Genomic DNA, 22385 nt, shown 5'->3' on the forward strand with positions numbered 1-22385 from the left:
AGAGAAATGCAAATTAAAACTACAGTGAGATATCACTTCACACCTGTCCAAATGGTTATTATCAATAATTCAACAAACAGCAAGTGCTGGTGAGGGTGTGGAGAAAAGGGAACCCTTGTGCACTGCTGGTGGGAATGCAGATTGGTGCAGCCACTAAGGAAAAAAGTATGGAGTTTCCTCAAAAAATTAAAAATAGAACTGCCTTATGAAGCCTTCTCAGATAACCTTGGTTCATTTGCCGAAAAGAATCTTTAAGAACATAATATTGACCAAATCATATTCTTGCTCCTAAATCTTGAACCACTCCTCACTGCCTGTTGGATAATATCCAACATCCTTGGTTTAGTAATTAAGGCACTAGTTTGCCTTAGACTATTTTGCATATAATTTTTATCTCAATATCTTCCCATGCACCTAATTTTGCAACCAAGATACAGAATCAGTCTGTCCTCAAAATGCCTTCATAATATGGGTTAAAAATCTACATTGCTGGGAATCTTTTGTTATCCCTCCCCATTTTTATTGCTAAATAGATTCCCCAACTAAAACTAGATTATTTTACTTTCCTTTCATTGAATTTAGCAATTTATCCATGGATATGCTTAATATTTAAGGGCTACTTATAAAGTAATGCATTTAAATTTAACAAGAAAGGCATTATTATCAGAGAAATAGATATTTCCACTTCCTTACTTTAAGAGAACCCAAAGTACAGGGATGGCCACATTCCCCCATGAAGTCGGCATGCCATCTAGTGACAGCTCCACCACGCTACAAACCTTGCCTCAGGCCTGCAAGCCTGGAGATCCACCCTTAAATTTTCCTCAACAAATATATCAAAACAAAACTTTATTTTCCCTCAGACATAACATAGTACCATAAGGAAAAATATTGAAAATAATACTTACTTTTTATATGGCATTAAAGTTAAACATGCAAACCAATTAATTTAGAGGATATACAGATAAGTTCAGAGAAACAGAGGAACCTAAAGATTTTATGTGCTGACATTAATCAGTGATGCGTTTGGATCCACTTAGAAAGAAGAAATTTAAAGAAATGTCTGTCAGATTAGATGAATCTGTGATAAAGTGTGAGGAATTTCTTTTTCTCTAAGATAACATATATAACACTCCCAGCAGGGTATACTCTGAATAAATATTAGCAGAAGAGATGCAAAATGTTTCAGAATAGCATCGATTCTGGAGCCAGATGGTTTGCTGTGACAACCTCCAGCATTGGAGCACAACATTCAATTGCTCAAAATGTCCATTTCACATCTGGAAACATGGCAATAACAATATCTTCATTGTACTGGGGGAAATAATATATGTAAAATATTTGGTCTATAGCAGGTACTCAGTAAAAAATGATAGTTTGCTTTTAACGATTGCTATCCTTTTACCTTTGGTAATTTGTCTAGAGACATAAAGCTGTTTTCAGGCTTAAAAACTATTATTCCTAGGTCCTCAATTTATTTCTCTATCATAGTATACAGTGCACATGTTGATAGACATCATGACTCTCAATACCTGGTGAAAGATACCATGCTTATTTAGTAAATATCTGAGAAAAACAATTACAAAATAAATTATCTACAGAGTACATTAAAAACCATTTATATCTGCCATTTTTTTTTAAGTATTCAGAAAAAGTAAGTTGTTCATACTTACAGCTCTCCAGTTGCATTATGCATGTTTGCACATCCATCGGAAAATTCTTGAGATCCATTGGACAGGAAAGTATTAATGTCAATCTGAAGGAATTCAAAGCAATTATTAATGTTATATTGTTCAGCATACAATTGGAAAGCAATGTTGCTGTTGGTACTGACTAACGTCTATTCAAATAAAATTTGCTCTAACTTGGGTATGTTATTTACCCTGAAACAGCTGTGTCTTTATATGTAAATCTGTTCTGGGGGGAAGGGAGAAGAGCTGTATATTTAAACATCCAATCACATTTATTTTTTATTTATTTATCTATCTATCTATCATCTATCTACCTATCTATCTATCTATCTATCTATCTATCTATCTATCTATCTATCTATCTATCTATCATCTATCTATCATCATCTATCTGTCTTCTCCCCCCCTTTAGACAAAGCTGTAGATGTCTAAAAGAAGTCTTTATTCCCAGAAGAGACCTTCAAAAAACAAATTTGAGAGTGAGACCTATAAAATTACTAAAAAATGTTAAAGGACACACTTCCCCAAAATCACATGGACAGCATATTTGAGGAGGCAAGTATATCTCGGGAATTGGAGTTCTAAATGTGGTAAGGTGGGGGCAGAGAAGCAATCCTGTGTGACAACTGTCAGTCATCTTTGTGACTGCATGAAAGAAGTTGTCAGTGAACATCCAACAGTATTCAGCAGAAGAATCAACACTGAATCTGGAGGACTTGACAATTGTAGGTAGTAGAGTGGGGTTTCCCACTGGAAGACTAGGGCATGTCACCAGATCTTATCAGGGTCAAGTAACAGCCCTCTAGAATACGTGTGACATCGTTCCATGCTCACCAACCAAACTTCTGACTTGGCTTCACACAAAGTGACTTGGATGGTGTACATCAGCACTTTCCCCCTTCCAGAAAGTATTTGAATGTTGGTATTCCAAACCATTCATCACTCTTGAATACTTTTTTTATTGGAAAAGTTTACTACCAAGATATCTTCAGGGATTACCAAGTCTTTGTAGTTGTTGGACCTGAGAAAAATAGGCCCAGATCTAAACAAATCCAAGTTTATTCAAACAAAGTACTTTTCTGAGAACCCTGGCCAGCCCCTTTCACTGCAAGTGTTCCCAGTGAAATTCAGTTATTAATGACCACCCTGAGTGGATTTGTTTACTTAAATTTTGTGACTGTAGATAGATTACTTCACCTATGTTTTGGTTTTCACATCTCTAAAATGAGGAAATAACAGCATCTGCTCTGGAGAGCAATACCTTAGTTAATACATGTAAAGTGCTTGGGTAAGTGCTTGACAAGCAGTAAACACTCAATAAATACCAGTTATTTAAGATTAATAATACATTTTACCACTCTCAGACTTATTCATCTTTCCCTCCCCAAAATTATGTAGGATGGGCACAAAGATGACTAAATTAACAAATAATAATCCTCAGCTCTAGTAAATGTAACCACATTCTCCAAAATGGCATTATATGGACCATGCACTTGAAGTTACACTGGTGTGTATTCTACAGTGAATACTCTTGGTGAGATCCAATGAACATAGTTTGAGAGACATAAATGAACAGACAAAGTAAGGCTGCTAAATGTTTAAGAGTCCAAGGAGGATCATTTGATAATACATTCAAGTCAGAGTCCATAATACAGAAAAATAATTCATAGAGTTCACACTTCAAAAGCAATTTTCTCCTGGCTCAGTGGGGTAAAGTGAGCCTGTAAGCATGATGTGGATTTGCAAAGTTCTGTCTTAAAAAGGCAATTGTAAAATCAGTTGGACATGATGTTCTCTGTCTTGTGGAAGGGTTTATTAGGAATATGTGCACAAGTACGTTTTGAGTGTAGGTACATTAATTTTCCAGACATCCAAGGCCCTCTGGCCAGCGAGTTCCAAATGTTGGCTTGAAGAATGAACTCTGTGACCTTTTGTACGGAAGCAAATAGCATTCTGAGAACTTGTCCAGGCTCTCACCATGCGTGTGATGTCAAATTCATATCCTGGCTCTTTTTCTGGCATAAAATGAGAGGCATTACATAATTCTAAAAAAAAAAGAAGGTCCTTGAAAGGAATTATTTGGGAAAGAAAAACACTAGAACTTGTCATAAATCATATCCTGAAAAACATTTACTTATTGACATTCTTTTTGTTTAAGGCAGGACACAATTGCTTCTTTAACAGCATATGAATGAAAAATATGCTTCAGTGTGGTGGGTGTGATATTGAATTTCTTCATCAAAACATTACATATAAATTGTAATTTGCCCTGACCACATCAAAAGAAAATGAAATCAAAAGATAATTAATCACGTTCTACTGTTTTGGAAATGAGTATCTTCGTTGTGTTAAGAGAGGACACTAAGTTCTCTTTCTGGGACAAGACACATAAACAGGATATGGCGTTTTTAATTTTGTCCTAAGAAGTCTTGGCTTAGTAAAGTAATAACGTTTTAAAAAATATGACTATAATCTGTGATAACTGACCTCATTAAAATTGAAGTATTACCCATTTTTTGAGCAAGCATTGCCTAGAGTATGGTGTCTCTCTCAGCCATTAATTGAAGTATTAAAAAAAATGTTTTCTCACTCCATTTTATGCTCTTTATGAAAATAAGTATTGTCAGTAGTTCCTAGCATTTCTAAATTTAGTGGTATAAGGACAATTGCTTCTTAATTTTCATCTTTGAACTATCATAATAGCTAATATCATATTAGCTAATATTATGATGTTATCTTAATAGCTAATACATCTATTATAATCTGTAATAGATTACAATGTTAGATAGATTACAGATATTATGATATCTGTAATATCATAATAGCTAATACATCTATTGTGCTTACTCTGTAGTAGGCACAATTTTAAATACTATATATATAATATATGTAATATATATTTATTACTAAAAATTTATAAGACAAGTAAACTATATTATCTCTATTTTAGAGATGAGGAAACTGAGAGGTTAACTCACCTGACATTACAAAGCAGAAATTGGTAGAGCTGAATTTACAACCCTGGGGTCTAGCTCTCAATCCCAGGCCCCTAAACTTTAAGTATATTGCTTTCAAAGGCACTGGGGCATTTTTCATGAAAATTTGTTTTGTAATTAATGCAACTTCTTAAATTTTATGTTTTTATAACACAATAAATAAACATTTCATACACTATTAGTTATTAAATTTCGGGTATGATAAACACAAGTCTTCTAAAAGAAATGAGAGAAATGTAATGAAACTTTTTAGAAAATATAAGGAATTTCCTTGTGTTTTTTATATATATACTCGAGCTATTTGGTGTTTTATTATGAGTGCCCTCAGCAGAGATTAGATTGTGGGAACACAGGAAGGTAGATTAGAGCTGGCGTTCTAATTTTGAGTTTTGTGGTCATCTGATTGTAGATCGTAAAGCTTATCAACCCATCACCAATGCAACTTTGGCATTGTCGATGCTCCCTTTAGGAATCGGATATAAATTATGACATCTTCATAAAAACATACAGAATCATACAAAAGCAAAATTCTCCTTATCACATAAATTTCATGGTATTATAAACTGATTTCCCTTGAATAAACAGCATCTTAAAAAGCATCTATTAAAAGTGGACATTTCATACAATTTCCAATACAATGCTAAGCGTTCACATTTTCCTTTTGCATTAATTTGTGAAAGCTTTCTTTTGTCTTTTTGCGTGTGTGCTTTATATATAGTGCAAAGATTGTCCTTGCATTTCATTTGATCCTCAAAATGTCTTGAATTAGGTAGTATAGAAATTATATCTGTTTTACATGTGAGAAGACAGGTTATGAGTGTTATAAATGGCGGTGTTTCAGTTTTTGGGTTTTTTTTTAAATAGAGGTGTTCCAGATTTGAAAAATGAAACTTGATAGAGCAGAAATGTAAAGTCTAGATACGTGCCACGTAGGAACAGAATTTATACAATGATGCAGCACGTGATCAGCTTTGAGGACACTACTACCATCCTCTTACCCTCTTTCTTTAGTGTATTAAAGTAATTAAACCTTAGGGTTAAAACAGTAACATTGCATAATGTGAAATGAAATTGAAGTAAATTGCAACTCAGAAATGTTTTTGAAAATCCAAGACACTGAGCAAAGTACTTTTTAGAAATAAAAGTGTACTTCACCACATGAAATGTCACATCTGTCACAGTCACTACAACATGGATTGAGATTACGACAAGGCAAGACTGAGAACCAAGGCAGAAGCAGCTACAGAAGTGTCTGGGAAGCCAGAGTTAGGATTGTCAGAGGGTAAGAGAGCAGGAGGAAGGTTCAAGGAGTTGTAGACAGTAGACAGGGGGACCAAAAAAAAAAAGGGAAAAAAAGAAAGAAGTTTGCTTTTTATATTTAAAAGTTAATGCCTGCCAATGTTCAAAATATAAACATATATCATACAAGTAAACTTCAATTCTTTTCACAACTGAATTTCAAAGGAGTGATTATCTTTAGCTTAAATAAAAATTGAAATTGCATTATGATAAGTCACTGTGCATAGCAGTTTTGATATAAAATTTATTCCTGTGTTTTGATTTTTAATGTAATAATACTTCTATCATGTAAGTAGTAGAGTTGGTGGTATTACTATGTATTACTAGTATTAGTAAAGTAAGCAGTAGATAAAATTTAACTGTCTATGATGTGCTTCCATTATCTTGTGATGAGGATATTACCATCCCCATTTTATGGGATAAAACTGAGGCTTAGATAGATCAATAACTTGCAAGCCACTACACAGGGCTAATTTTGAAATTCTGGAAAGTATCAGAGTTTAAGCCTTTTTTATTTTTGGTTTTGTGTTTCAATTTTTTGTTTGGTTTAGTTTTTTTGTTTTCTTTTTAGAAAGATAAAATTAACTTTGGTGCCTATTATATGCCTGGTACTATGCTGGATGTTTTACATACTTATGTTATTTCAGGCACACATCTATAGTGACAGAAAGCAGATTGGTGGTGGCTCTGAGATGGGGGAGTAGGACAGAGTTTGAGGGGCAGGGGTTATAAAGGGCATGAGCAAAATTTTGAGGGTGAAACATATGTTCACTATCTTGATTGTGCTGGTGGTTTCATGAATGTATAATACACATGTTGAAATTTAACAGATTGTACACTTTAAATATTTTTTAGTTTATTATACTTCAGTTATACTTCAGTAAAGCTGATTTTTAAATTAGAAAAAAAAAAAGAAAAACAAAAACAAATCTTTCTCAAGTAAAGAGACCTGTGCCAAACCACAGCTAGTAAATTGCAGAGGCTTGATCTGGGTTGGAAGATATCTTGCTAGGTGTACCAAGACCACAAGGCCTTGACTATTTTTTTACCTTTGTCATTTCTCAGAGTTGTTAATGCAGCTGCTAATTTTGAGGGATATGATAATGTTGTTCCCGAGGACAAAGAGAAGTCTTGCTTGTATCTTGCTATAAAAGCAGTGGATTCCCCAATCTCCGTGTTTCATAGCTGTGACACAGACCCATGGTGTGTGTGTTATATCCCTCTGGACCTGTTGCATGGTTTCAGTGAGACATGAAAACAAAGGACAAATAAGGCAAATATGGGGATGCTTGTGCTGCTTGCTGGCAGTGATTAATAAATTCCTTTGTCTATGACGCAGGAGTCTTTCCTCCTCGGTCAGCCCATTAAATAAGTAATAGGCTAACTTTATAAGCAAAGTAAAATCAATACCAAACTTCACAATCTGGAGTCTGGCTCCAAAGCCCTCACTTAAAAAGTACCTCATTTGAAAATTATCAATATCATTCATATATATCATTTAAAAGTTTAAACAGTTGTATAAAGCATATAAAAAAACAGTTGTTTACCTTTGTCCCACCCATCCTTCACTCTCAGTTCTAGCTCCTTAGAGGCAGCCTTTCCTTAGATATTTGCCTAAGATTTATGTTCATATATCTAAATTGCTATATTATTCTTAGTTCTTAAAATGTGTGTAATTGTCTATTAATTTCCTACAAGAGAAAATTAGAATTTATTTCTCTTTATACCACATTCCATTTACACTGAACTCTCCAGCTAAACTCAAAATTTTGTTATATGAACATTTATAGTTAAATTAATATTTGGTTTTTACATGTTATGAATATGTAAATATAGTTTATGGTTAAGCTTAGTAGTTTGCTGTAATTATAGCTTCTGTACAATATTTTGTTTTTCCTGGGGTTAATAATTGTCTCATTTTAACAATCACTTCAGTTTTTGTTCCCTATTACTTCAAATTTTGTAAACTCCCTGTCAAAGCTACAAGTTCCCTCTCAAAGGTCAAACACAGCAGGTAATTTATCAATTTCTTGTTTTACATAGAAATCTCTCTCTCTCTCTCTCTGTTTTTCTTCCTCGTCATATATTGGACTTGTACTGATGTTCTGATTTTCATGTATTTCTCTCCTATTTTCTACTTCTTTGTATCTTGATTCTACTTCTTGGGAGATTTCTTCACTTCATCATTCCAAGTATTCTACTATTTCCCCCCCACACTTTGGGTTACTATTTGACCTTATTATGCTCTGAATGATTCCTTTTTCCTTTCCTAGAAGTATCTTATTTCATGTACCCAATTGTCTCATCTATCCAGACATTTTTTATGGTCTCTTTTGCTCCCTGCACTTTCCTTTAAATCATTCTTCTCTTTGTTTCTTTAATTTTGTTCTCTTTTCTCTTAATTTTCTTTGCATGTTTTTTCTGACGTCTGCTTCTTTAGTATTCCTGTTAATATTATAAGATGTCCTCAAATGCCTGTTTACATATAAGAACAAAGCACTAAAAACTATTTGGAGCTCAATTAGTAGTGGATGGTTCATTGAGTAATGGTCTTATCTGTAGATTGATAGCATGGCTGCCCAGATATTTCATTGGTGGTTCCCCAATTGTCAATATCTGTATATTTTTTCTGTTGGGCGAGTTAGTTTCTCCAGAGGTGTATTCTTCTGACTACAGTTAGAGGAAGTTTTTGTCTGGCTTTCAGCATTTTAGGGAAAACAAGGGTATCATAATTTACTGTACCCCATGTAATCCTCATTTCCTTGATATGATGCCTCATGAGATATCCAGCTGTTCCTGAAGTCCCTACTTCTGAAGTTCTTGGCACAAGCTCTCTGAGGTTTTCTGTCTTGCTTTCTGCTCAGTTCAGGAGGCAAAAAAATGCAGCCTCTCATCTAAAGGATATAGATGAGAAAATTAGGAATAGAAAGTTCACTGCTATTCCTATAGAGTTTAAATTGATTCTTTTTCTTTGATCTCTTTTCTAGGTCCTACTTTCTGAAGTCCTAGTTGCCTCAAATTTCTAAAAGTTTGAGGATATTATTTCTTCCTTTTGGGTTCCCTCACTTTGGCTTAGGTTTCAGCTATCTCTGTCTGTTAAGTCAGTTTTCACAAGTGCATTCATTTTCAAGCTTCCTAAAGTATGTTGTCATCATTCATCTTCACAGTCTTCTTTTCCATCACTTTCACCCTTCTGTGGGTTAATGACATTTTATTCCTTATTTAGTTTATTTCTTTGTTTTAATGGGTTGAAGGAGAAAGTAGAGATAAATGATTAAGTTAAATAGGTCGGGTTTGCCAGGACATTCTGCTTCTTTCTTTAAACAAGTAGGAAAGCCAGATCTCTCATGAAACATCACAGATGCTCCGTTTGTAAATTGAATGAGATTTTTTTTTAGCACAACTTTTGTTAACAAAGAAACTGTTTGCCAATTGAAGATTTCAAAGTACTGTGAGATTTCCAAAAACAACTCATAAAAAATGAATTTAGCCTTTGATCGTGTGAGCCAGGATATAGCAAACAAAAACTAGGAGCTGAGAGACATCATCCCATTTCATCTGAATTCATACTGAAAAGATAAAAATGCAATTCTGCAATATTCTGTAATTTTCCTCAAAATATTAGAAGAAATGTGAGCCTTTAATAATGGATATCATCATTTTCCAATTCCAGTAAAACTTAATAAAAAACTAAATATCCATAATCATTAGGACACACACACATTGTATTTCAATTTTGTCATTGGAAATATTCTAGATATTATAACAGCAAAATGATTATTCCATGCTATCTGGTGATATATTTTTGCAGCCACATTTATTCCTGGCCAATTTCAACCACTCATTTCCATAGCTGGTTATTTTCTACCAGTTGTTGGGCATCCTTCTGAACTCTTGCATGGATTTACATAAATGTGTATTCTTACATACACATTTTACATACATATATTATGCTTACATATATAGAGTGTTTTAAGTACAAATAAGCATAAAATGTTTACCTTGAACTTAAATATATTTTGGAGGCCTTCTCTTATGAAATAATTTAGGTCTATCTCATGCAGAATATTTCATGATGTGGGACTACCATTATGTTCTACTTTGTTCTTATTAATGAATATTTGGGGGACTTTTGTTGCTGTTGCCATTTCTGTGGTGAAGTGGACATCTTTGTAAATGTATCTTATGTGTACATAAACATGTAAGTAATGTAAATTCCTAGAAGTAAATTGCTTAGTTGAAGAATAAATGAATTTTATATTTTTACATATCATAACAAACCATCTTTCCAAAGAGTTAATATCAAGTCATATGCCACAAAAATGGCATTAGACAACACTAAATATTATGTTTTAATATTACGTCTAAATATTATGTCTTAATGTTAATTTCTGACAACACATTTATTTTTTTTAAGTTTTATTTATTGCTTTTCATTCTCCCCTATATCAATGTTATAATTTTTTGCTTCAAGTGTCAAATATGAAGAAAACTCAAGATGAGAAGAAAAGTCTATCATTGTATTTACTCGTATTTTTGCTTACTGTTTCCTTTCTACCTTCTTGTGTCCCAATGTTCCTTCTTTTCTTTTTCTTTTTTCCCCCATCACTATTTATCCCCCCATACCCTCTTCCCAGTGTTCCTTCTTTTATTGTTTCCTTTCTGTTTAGCAAGCTCCATAGTTAGACTTTTAGGATAGGGCTATTTGTGACAAATTCTTAGTTTTCCTTTATTTAAGAATATCGTGATTTCCCCTTCATTCCTGAAGGATATTTTCACTGGGTACAAGATTCTAGTATGACAGTTCTTTTCTTTCAGCACTTAAAAAAAATGTGTTAATCCTTTCGGGCCTCCATGATTTCTGATGAGAAACCTACTATTCCTCTAATTGTTTTTCCCGTATCGGTAAAGTGTTGTTATTCTCCAAATGCTTTCAAAATTTTTATTTAGTTTTCAAAAGTTTGTTTATAATGTGACTTAGTATAAACATCTTTGGGAGTGATTCAATTTCTTGAATCTGTAGGTTTATGCCTTTTGTAGAATTTATAAATATTTCAGCCCTTAATTGCTCTAATTTTTTTTTCACTCTATATCCTGTTCTCCCTCTCCATCTGAGACTCTGATGACATGAGTGTTAGGTCTTTTATTATACTATGTGAATTCACATGTTGTTTCTCAGGTTCCAAGTCCTTAGTTTTCTTATGTCTACCATGGGGAAGTCTCCTTAAGTTTGTCATATGTCTAGAGTTTTCAGTTGTACTTAGCAGAAGGAATAGTGAACATATGTCTGTTCCATCTTCCCACTATCTTTTGATTTTTATATTTTTTAGTAATTTTCCAAAAAGGTTCAAAATTCTCTTGTTTAGACCTGAAATTCACCATTAAGTTATTCATCCATGTGGGAGCACAGGGCTAAGTTACTGATGAGACCTGAAATCTTCCTTTATGTCTTATGTAGCAATGAATTATTCAGGATTATATTAACATATATTAGTCAGTTTTCAGCAATTTGATGAATGTGTCAGTTCACAGTAGAGTGATGTCACCTTGTTACTCAAAGCAAGTGATATATGTATTGAAAGGAAATTTATTCACATGAAATAGGAATATATAAAAAACATAATATATTACCATGATGTTTGTGTTTTGGTATTAATTATTGTTATGTTTTGGTATTAGTTTTAAAAGGCTACACAATCTTCTAAGAAATGTAGAATAAATGACTAAAATGTAAATAAGATCTTTTCTAAAGTACAGTCAGAGAAGCTCAGGAAATCTAAAAAAAATACATATACCCAAAAAATAATCTATAAAAAATGGATCTCAGACAAGCATAACTCAATATTTCATCACCTATAAATATTACAAGGAGTATGCATACATAAAAATATAATCACAATGTATGATTCGGCTACCACTCCATTTGCCTTTAAATAACCCACCAATCTGGCTGATTAATAACCTAGGTTGCTTGCTTAAAAAGCAGATTTCCAAGAATTATTCATACAGTTTTTGGATCTAAAACTTGGGTCTGCTACTGTTGATTAGACATATTTGGAAACGGCATATTAAAGGAATTTAAGTGGAACAATAAAAGCAGTTAATCAAAAATTTCAAAACATTCACTAAAAATAAAACAAAATACTTTTTCGCTAAAATCAGGAATTTAAGTCTGTGACTCACCTTATTGAATAAAGGACATTTCCATTCTTGAAAATTCTTAATAATTTGTTGTCTGTAGTAACTTCGTGGAAGTTGGCACCCTTTTCATTGGCAAAAAATAGATCAGGTTTCCAAATGGAGTCCAACATGGAAGGGTCTAGGTCTAAGGAGTCATCAGGATATTCACTATATGCAAGGCGAGGATCATTCCATTTCTGACGAAGAAAGATATTCACTCTGTAATCCTACAATGAAAGAAGGAAAGGGGAAAAAAATTCTGCTTTAAAGAGTTTAGAATCTTATGTGCTATTTGGGGGGCTTCTCTGAATTATAACAAAAGCCACTGACATCCTTGTGAGCTTTCCATCCCACACAATCATCAGTCATTACTACTGACCAGAGTGTTTATTTCTGAGGCTTTCCCTGTGTTTCCCGTGATCTATACGCCTCCAAGGAGAAGGCCACAGAAGCGCATGATTTTATCATGCTTATATTCTGTGGTCCTATTCAGTTTTACTCTCCTGGTTTGTCAGAATAAAACACTGGATTGCTATTAGACACCTGGAGTAAAATATTTTCAGCTTTGCATTTCTTTTCTAGAACCATTTCTTTTAGCAGGTATCTAAGAGCACCTGGAATGCTTTTAGCGAAATTTTCTTGAAAGCTCTCTATTTTTATAAAAATGACCATATATACTTTTTGATAACGAAGACACATATTCTTATGTTTAATATAGCATGTAAATTCCATAAAATAGGTGACTTGGAAAAAATAACAGATGATTTTGGAATAATAAAGAATAATAAAGGAACATTGCTACCAGTAATTCTTAAGAAGAGTTAGCTAGCCCTGGCTGGTTTGGCTCAGTGGCTAGAGCGTCGGCCTGCGGACTGAAGGGTCCTAGGTTGGATTCTGACCAAAGGCACCTACCTCAGTTACAGGCTCGATCTCCGGCCACGGTGGGGGTGAGTGCAAGAGGCAACAAGTCAGTGTGTCTCTCTCACATTGATGTTTCTCTCTCTCTCTCCCTTCCACTGTCTGAAGAAGCAATGGGAAAAAAATTCTCAGGTGAGGATTAAAAAAAGAAGAAGACTTACCTAATGAGATTTCTGAATTAGACTTTCATAGTTAAGTTAAAAAGGGGAAGAGTCACCAATTTCAGCCAAATTCTTGTTCACAAATTCTAGACTAATGTATAAAATGATAAGACTGATAGCTGGGTGCATGTGTGGTATTTGTACACAGTATATGGATATAAGCATTATCTATAACATTATAGAAGAAATTTTCTCCTTAGATTTTTTGAAATGAGAAAATAAACGTGTAAATTTCATTACAAGCATAACAAATGTAAATAAACATTTTTAGAAAGCTTCATTTGCATGGAAAATAGGCTGAAGATATTCAGAGAAACTGAACACCAGTTTTTATCTATTTTTTTATTCCTTGAATACGAAAGTATCAGTTTTCAGAAAATAGTAAACAAGCAAAAAGTAGATGGCTAATCTTGCAGGCAGGTCAGAGTGTGTAGTGAATGTAATAAAACCCTATATTCCCTTAATCACTTTTTGTGCACTGTAACTGTAACTGAGGTTGCACACAAGATAATATATTTCCTGCCTGCTAGGTGCCCCACATATCTTCAAAAGTGCCAATGCAGCAGGGTTCACTTTGGCTTCTTTACCTCAAACTTATGATAATGTGGAAATCTCACCAGCCATAAGGATCTGTAGAACCTGTAAATGGAAATGTATAAACCAGGTTCTACCAGACAAGGACAGGTCATCCTCTCCTAGCTTAGAGTTCAGAGTACCATGAAGCACGCCTCCATGGTGGCCAGTGCTTGTGTCCCTCACCACTCTGTCTGTGCCTGGGTCCTAACCACAACCGAAAGAACTGATGATTAAACTAAAGTCGGTTTCTCTCTGCCTTACCTATAGGAGAACAATAATGCAAGACATGTTATAGTGATACCTGCCAGGAAAAAAAGTAATTGACTAGCGAAGACTTTCCTTTTGGACTGATTCTTAAGATAAATATATATATATTAAATATATATATAAAGAAATTAAATATATATAAATAAATTAAACATATATGTTAAGATAAATATATGTGTGTGTGTGTGTATATACATATATATATATAAAGTATTTTTATGCTGTAACTAATTTATTGATAACACTCTGTAGCCATCCCCACTATGAGGCTAAAATAAAAGCATTTTTAAGCTTCAGTATGTGTAATAAAATTTGGTTCAATCTCTTTATTCTTTGTTATTCATTTAGTGAAAACTTTATAAGCACAATCTCAGATTTCCTGGGAATACTGTTTGCTCTAAGAGTGAGCTAAAAAAGACATCAAGTATCCTTCAGTTTCTGTTTCTAAATCACACAAGAAAAAAATCAACTGTCACCTGTCAACCAAGGCCAAATGTTAACCTACATCCATTGTGCTTTCTGTCAATAACCAGAAATATCTTTGTTTCCTAACACATTTAAGTATTTGGTTTAGGGTCAGGGTCCAAAGCAAAACTCAAAAATAACCATCTCCTGAAAACCTAGAAAGTTAAGTTTTAACACTCCTCACAGTTTGGGTTTTAACCTGCTTGCAAATGAACATTGTGCTGAGAAGTTTCCCTATCACACAGCCAAATTCAGCATTTTAAAAATAACTTCTAAGGCTGATTCCTTATAGCCAACGTATCCCATTTATACCCAGCAACCAATTATAGTAATTATTTTTGAAGCCTGATTGTTTGTGAAAATGTGCAAAGGGTAAATAAAATGACATAGTAAAATAATACCACCTTAAAAGAAGTCCTTGAATTCATCCATAAGTTTTATAAGGCAGTTGCATTGATGCTTATATGGAATCATAACATCTTAGGACAGAGATATTAATGACCTCCAAAATCATGAGATATACATTTGTGTTGTTTTTAAGCCACTGAATTCAAATCTGTAGCAATTTGCTATAGCAGCAATAGGAAACAGATACATTTGTCTTTTTGAATGGATTTGAGTACATTATCATTCTCATTTTTTGATGAAGTCCCTAGAACAATTCATTCTTTTTTTTGTCAGTCATTCTAGAGGGTAGAACGTTTAAGGCAAACATCCCTGGATTCCCAGCCAAATGGCAGTCATTCAAAGTTCTTCCTGTTTTTAGGAATCCTAATCAGAGATACTGGTTAATTTTAAGATGATCAGAAAAATAACTTTCTTTCTGCAAAGAAATAAAGGACAGAGGGCAAACTCCCTGACAATGATTTTGCTGGTTTCGTTTTGAAGATTTTCTAATTCTGAAGTACTGCACAACATAGGTTACCATGCATCGCAAAGTGCAGAGTACTAGTACTCAGTGGTGGAATAATTGCTCCTAACGTCGTCTCCACAGTATCCCCCATGTTGCCAGTACCATCTGCTCTATGATCCCAGCCACAGGGAGGGTGGTCGCCTGGGGCCACTGACTGAAATAATGGCCCATTGGGAAAGTGCTTTTCAGTTCTCAGTTACTAAGCCAACAGGGGAAAAAGTCATTTTATAAGAACTATTTAGAAGCTTAGAAAGGTTATTTCAAAACTCTCCCTGACTTATTCATTATCCATATGTTTACATATTCTCTAGAAAAGGGCAGAATCATTTTAAAATTATGAAGATTTTTTAAAATTTATCTTTATTGTTGAGAGTATTACAGGTGTCCCATTTCCCCCCCAAATTGACCCCCTCCACTTCACTCCCACCCCCTCTACAGGCCTTCACCCTGTTATTGACTGTGTCCATGGGTATGCATACATGCATATAACTTCTTTGGTTAATCTCTTCCTACCCTCCACCCCTCTTCCCTCTTCCCTCTTCCCTCTTCCCTCTTCCCTCTTCCCTCTTCCCTCTTCCCTCTTCCCTCTTCCCTCTTCCCTCTTCCCTCTTCCCTCTTCCCTCTGAAATATGATCATCTGTTTCTTCTGGTTTAGATAACAGAGACTTGGAAATTCTGTTACTACTACTTATATTCATGTTACTACTACTTATATTCATGAACCAAAATTTATATCAACATTTATATCCAGCATAGAATGAGCTCACTTGTTTGAATTTGTATGTTAAAATGAACATAACCATTTGTTTACATATAGCACTTATTTTTTTTCTTAAATACATCTTTATTGATTTCAGAGAGAGGAAGGAAGAGGGAAAGAGAGATAGAAACATCAATGATGAGTCATTGATCGGCTGCCTCCTGCACGCTCTTGACTAGGGATCGAGCCCACAACCCGGCATGTGCCCTGACCAGGAAACGAACCGTGATCTCCTGGACCCTAGGCTGACGCTCAACCGCTGAGCCACGCCTGGCCAGGCTTAGATAGCACTTATTAATTTGCAATGTGTATATTTAATGACATGTGGTTAATAATCCACTTATTATTATTTATTTTGGAAACTTCCACTAAGCAATTATTGTTCCTTACTGGAATGTATGACTTGGATCATAAAAGGAGAAAAAGTCTTTTGGAAAATGAAACTATTTTCAGTCAACATTATCAAAGCTCTTCAAATCAAACAAGAAATTCTAAGAACCCAATATTAAAAAGCAAACTTTTCTGAGGATAGCGGAGAGACACTTCACATTTTAAAGGCTGGATAATAGTACCATAAAATAATTTTTTAAAGATCTTCCAATTAGTGTGTTTCCTTAAGTGCCTGATATAAACACTGTTATATGTTATCGTATGTGGTTTTTTCCTTTACTTTAAATTTGGTCAAATATAATCATATAACATTTACTATTAGTGACATTTAGCACATTCACAATATTGTGTAACCATCACCACTATCTAGTTTCCAGATCATTTCATCACCTCAAAAGGAAACTCTGGCCTCAAATAAAGAAGGAACCCCACAGTATGGGAGAACATATTGCCAAGGATGCATCTGATGAGGGGCTAATTTCCAAAGTGCACAAAGAACTCATACAACTCAACAAGAAGAAAAACAATCCAGTTAAAAAATGGGCAAAGGATTTGAATAGACACTTCTCCAAAGAGGACATACAGATGGCCAAGAGACATATGAAAAATTGCTCAAGGTCACTACTCATCAGAGAGATGCAAATTAAAATGACAATGAGGTATCACTTCATACCTGTCAGAATGGCTACCATCAATAAATGACACGTGCTGGAGAGGATGTGGAGAAAAGGGAGCCCTCATACACTGCTGGTGGGAATGCAGACTGGGGCAGCCACTATGGAAAACAGTTTGGAGGTCCCTCAAAAAATTAAAAATGGAGCTGCTATTTGACCCAGTGATCCCACTTCTAGGAATGTATCCTAAGAAACCTGAAACACTAATCAGAAAGAATATATGCACCCCTATGTTCATAGCAGCACAGTTTACAATAGCTAAGATTTGGAAACAGCCCAAGTGCCCATCAGTAGATGAGTGGATAAAAAAGCTGTGGGACATCTACACCATGGAATACTATGCAGCTATAAAGAAGGATCTCATGACCTTTTGGACTGTATGGATGGACCTGGAGAATATTATGCTAAGCTAAGTAAGCTGGCAGAAAAAGACAAACATCACATGATCTCACTTATATGTAGAATCCAAAGAATTCAATAAACTGATGAACAAAATAGATTAAGTGACATGGAAGCATGGATCAGACTACTGAATCTCAGAGGGAAGGTGGGGGAGTTGGTGGGAGAGATTAACCAAAGAATTTATATGCATGTATGCATAACCCATGAACACAGACAATAGTGTGGTGAAGGCCTGGGGAGGGGGATGGGTGTGGGGTGGAAGGGGTCAATGGGGAAAAAAGGGGACATGTGTAATATTTTGAACAATAAAAAAAAAAAAAAAAGGAAACCCTGTGCCTAGTAAACTGTCACTCCCCATCCCCCCTTCCCTCCAGCCCCTGGCAATCTCTCATGTGCTTTCTATCTCTATATATTTGCCTACTCTGAATATTTTATATTAATGAAATCATAATATGTGGCTTTTTGTGTCTGGCTTCTTGTACTTAGCATTATATTTCCAAAGTTTATTTTACATGTGTTTTTAAAGTACATTTAGGCACATAGAGATCATCTGTTTAATTTACAAGAATTTGAAAGGTCTCACTGAGAGAATTATATATGCAAGGTGATATAATTTTTTAAAAATATATCTTTATTGATTTCAGAGAGAGGAAGGGAGAGAGAGAGATAGAAACATCAAGATAAGAGAGTCATTGATCAGCTGCCTCCTGCAGGCTCCTGACTGTGGATTGAGCCCACAACCCGAGCATATGACCAGGAATCAAACCGTGATCTCCTGGATCCTAGGTCGATGCTCGTCTATCATCTACCTATCGTCTGTCTATCTATCTATCTATCTATCTATCTATCTATCTATCTATCTATCTATCTTTCTATCATCTATCTATTATCTATCTCATCTATCAATCTGTTTTTTAGTAAACTACACCTTTATAGAACATTCCTCTGGCTAAGCCATGATAGTAATGTCACATGCATTATGTGTATTTCATAAAAGTTTGTTGCCACTAGGCCAGGCTTGAGGAATGAACTCCATGGGAAATATTTTAAGAATTATTTTATCAAATAGTGAAAGATATGCAATGGTTGCTCTATGAGTAAAATGAAAACATTAACATTATCACAGAAGCAGAAAAGGAAACAAATCTAGTCCTCGTATCAAACATGGAAAATAAATTTGAAACACATCTGAATGTATTTGCAGTTAGTATAGGTGCATGTGGTGTGTGTGTAGGCTCACACAAAGTTTGAAAAATAACATCTTATAAAAAAAGGAAATGCTCATATATTAATAAAGAGGGAATATAGCTTAGTCTCCAGTCCACATGTATTAATAGTTTTGCAAATAGCTACGGGGCACAAAAAAATGTATTCCTTTTCCTAAGAATACCCCCTGCTTCTGACCCATTTTCTCCTGTTGTCCCATATGCTACCAAGCCCTGAGGATAGAAATATTAGCCTTGGGCAACTGTACTCAGGAGCACCCCTATAAATATGTACTTTAGAGAACACGTTCTCAGCGAGAACAATATTGTTCTGAAGAGAGCAATAATTGGTTCTTGGTGGGTGAAAAAATAATCATATGCCTTTTATGTATAATTCAGAGATATGCATAGAGAATCTAAACAGATATACATTACAGAGGAAGTATTAAAATTTCATGGGGAGGGCAATTAAGGAAAAAGATGTCTAAAGAGACTCCTTAGTGAGGCATAATGAGATAAAACTGGTTGAGAAACACTGCCTCGGAGAAAACTAAAGCGAAAAAGGAATGCATAGCACATTCATTTCTGCTGTCGTTTTGATTAATCATATTACATTTTATAGTGCATGGGTGAGGAATAGCAATTCTCTTTAGAGGAAGTTAAAATATAATAAAGAGTAAAATATATTTAGAATAAAAGTTTTTAGCCTTTGGGGCTGGGTGAAAAAGGTGAAGGGATTAGGCAAAAAAAAATTATAGACACAGACAAAAGCATGGTGATTACCAGAGGGAAAGGGGGGGTGGGAGGTGGGGGGGAGGGCGTAGGGGGGAAACGGTGATGGAAGGAGACTTGACTTTGGGTGGCGAACACAGTGTAATACACAGATGGTGTATGAGAGGATTGTACACCTGAGACCTATATAATGTTATTAACTAATGTCACCCCAATGAATGCAATAAAAAAGAAAAAGATTTTTTAGCCTTTTCAGAAGCTGCTGCTGGGATGAGTATGCAACAAGCATGTAATACAGGGTATATTAAAATGGCAAATGATCATCGGAAGACTGAGTGAGCAGAAACCCCAGGAAGCCCTAATGAGGATATGAAATGACTCTGGAAAAGGGAAAAACAGTGAAAGAACAACTTAAAGCAAACAAAATGACTCCCACCAAAGAAAAGTGTTAAATTTTATCAGCTGAGAGATCTGGCTGTTTTATCACCTCTGGGGCAGAGTCATGTGCCAGGCCCCAGGACTGATTTCTGGAAGTCTGAAAGTGACGGACATCACTGCCTGACACCACTGGGGGATGGAGGCAGCTCCCTTGGAATGAGGAGGTGAGGATTCTGTGAGGGGAAAGGAGGGAGGAATTCTTTACCAATTCCAAAAGTCTGTAGAGAGAAGAATCCCAGTAAGGGATTGAAGAAGCAAGAACTCCCAAATGTCTTCCCTGCCCTGAGAAGAAAAATAAGACTTCATTATCATCTGTAGAAAAATTAAATGGGTTTCACAGATAAACGTTGCTCAGGACTTAGCTGTGAATATTTGTAGTTTATCTGCTTAATGTTATATGTTATAAGCTCATTTTTGTTAATTAAACCTAAATAGACCTTTGTGGTTGGATTATTTGTTTTAGGCTTTAGCTAGACTCTGGGGTGCTGGCAATATTCCAAGAAAGTCCTAAGGAGAATTTTAAGAAAATGGTGCAGCTTATAGTAATTTACATATGTGCTAATAAGTCTGTTTCCTCATGCTCTCCCATTAAACAAAGAGGAGTTTGTTATCAAGCCTCCCTGATGAGATTGAGAGAAAAATAATTTTTCTTATATTTTTAAAACCAAATCTTGAAGTAGTAAACCCTTTTACATATGTGTATATTTGTGTGTGTGTGTGTGTGTGTGCATATGCATATATATATGTATATCATTGTCAAGTAGGAATTTCCCACTTTCTAACTGACCCCCTAAGCAACAAGAACTGCTAAACTCCTTTGCCTGCATCTGTTTTGTTTGACAGGGCACTTGTGGCACAGCCCCAGGTCCCCATTAGTCTGGCTTGTTTGAGCCCATCTGAAGCATAGTTAGGGCGGCTTGTTTTGTAGATAGGCTTCTAGTTTTATCCCACAGACAGAAATGTGTCCTCTAACTGGTCTAGATAATGTCAGCATTAACTTTCACTCATTTATCTGTCAGAGATTCAGCAGCACAGCTGAAGAGCTATTTGCAATTTTAATAGATTGCCATGTACTTAACACTAATTGATGTGTTAAATTCATGACAAAATAAAAAATTATGACTAATGCCAATCATTTTAAAGAACACAATTTCCCATCCTGCTGCCCATTTTATCTTTAGAGCTTGAAATGACATTTTGGAGTGTATTCTTTCAGAAAATTAAATTCTCTGAGAGAAAGGTGCAGAATGATAAATACCATGAAGATAAACACCATTGCTAGGAACCATTCACAAGAATCAGATCATTTCTATGTCATGTTCGGTGGCTAACAAAAGTGTTTAATTGGTCTGATAACAGTGAATGCTATACCCTGCCTTCCTCTTGAGAGGACCATGTGCATATAATAGTCAATTGGCATTACACATTAGCTTTACAGAAGTCAGAGAGAGGACGGTTAAATTGACATATGTCTGTGACACTATAATTACCCCTATAATCTTCCTTCCTCATTTATTCCCAACTCAAATATTTCAAATACTTAAACAAAATACAATTAACCTTTCAATCAACTTAGCTAGAATGAAAGAAAATTTTACATAGATATGAGGTCCAATAAAGGAGATGCAGAAGTGTGTGCCTGACAATTCCCTCCTTCACATACACTTTTCTCCCTGTTGTCATTAGCATCAGTTTCTCCTTGGCACTTGTGTCTCAGAGAATTGGAAATACGCTTTTACACATCATGTTTGTTTTAACGACATCACAGCATAAGTAAACAATTGTATTCTTTGTGATATTCTTGATAAGAAATTGTGCCTGTATGAACAGGATCTGCAGTGTCTTTTTGAGAGCCAGGGATTGTAAGGATGGTCCTGTGGACAATCGTGCCAGGCAGAGATGTATTCATCTTTTTGATGGGGTCTCCAGGATGAGTAACCTTCATGCATACCTATCTTTCTGCAACCTTCCCATAAACATGCCCTGTTTCTGATTCATGTTTATAAAGGATAGTTCAGAACACATTCAGTCGGTCACCAGTTACTCATGCTTGAAATTAAAAAATCTTTCAGACCAATGTCATCACTATTTTGTCTAGGCTTTACCTTTTACTCAAAGTAAGAAAAATAAGACAGAGAAGCAAAGATCTTAACAGACATAACCTTAATGTTAAAAGGAGAGCAGATGCATTCAGGCTATTCTAAAAGGAAGAAGAATAGCATCTATCTAATCATATGCTACATTAACATTATTGAACCTAGAGATATGAATTACGCAGGAATAGTCCCTGAATAATATTATGGCCCTCATTAAGTGAA

The 22385-nt window shown here is 35.0% G+C and overlaps 1 protein-coding gene across 2 annotated transcripts in view; it reads right to left on the reverse strand.

Moving 5' to 3' along the window:
• Nucleotides 1–22385, reverse strand: part of GLRA3 (glycine receptor alpha 3) — a 107154-nt gene that overhangs the window by 48332 nt on the left and 36437 nt on the right. For both annotated transcript variants that reach the window (XM_016200261.2, XM_016200263.2), the window contains exons 4-5: nt 12170–12393; nt 1674–1756 (exon numbers count right to left, since the gene is read on the reverse strand). In XM_016200261.2, coding sequence (XP_016055747.1) covers nt 1674–1756; nt 12170–12393 — 307 coding nt within the window. The remainder of the gene's footprint in view (nt 1–1673; nt 1757–12169; nt 12394–22385) is intronic.

The sequence above is a fragment of the Miniopterus natalensis genome, chromosome 4 (assembly GCF_054644295.1).
Source record: "Miniopterus natalensis isolate mMinNat1 chromosome 4, mMinNat1.hap1, whole genome shotgun sequence".
Lineage (NCBI taxonomy): Eukaryota > Metazoa > Chordata > Mammalia > Chiroptera > Miniopteridae > Miniopterus > Miniopterus natalensis.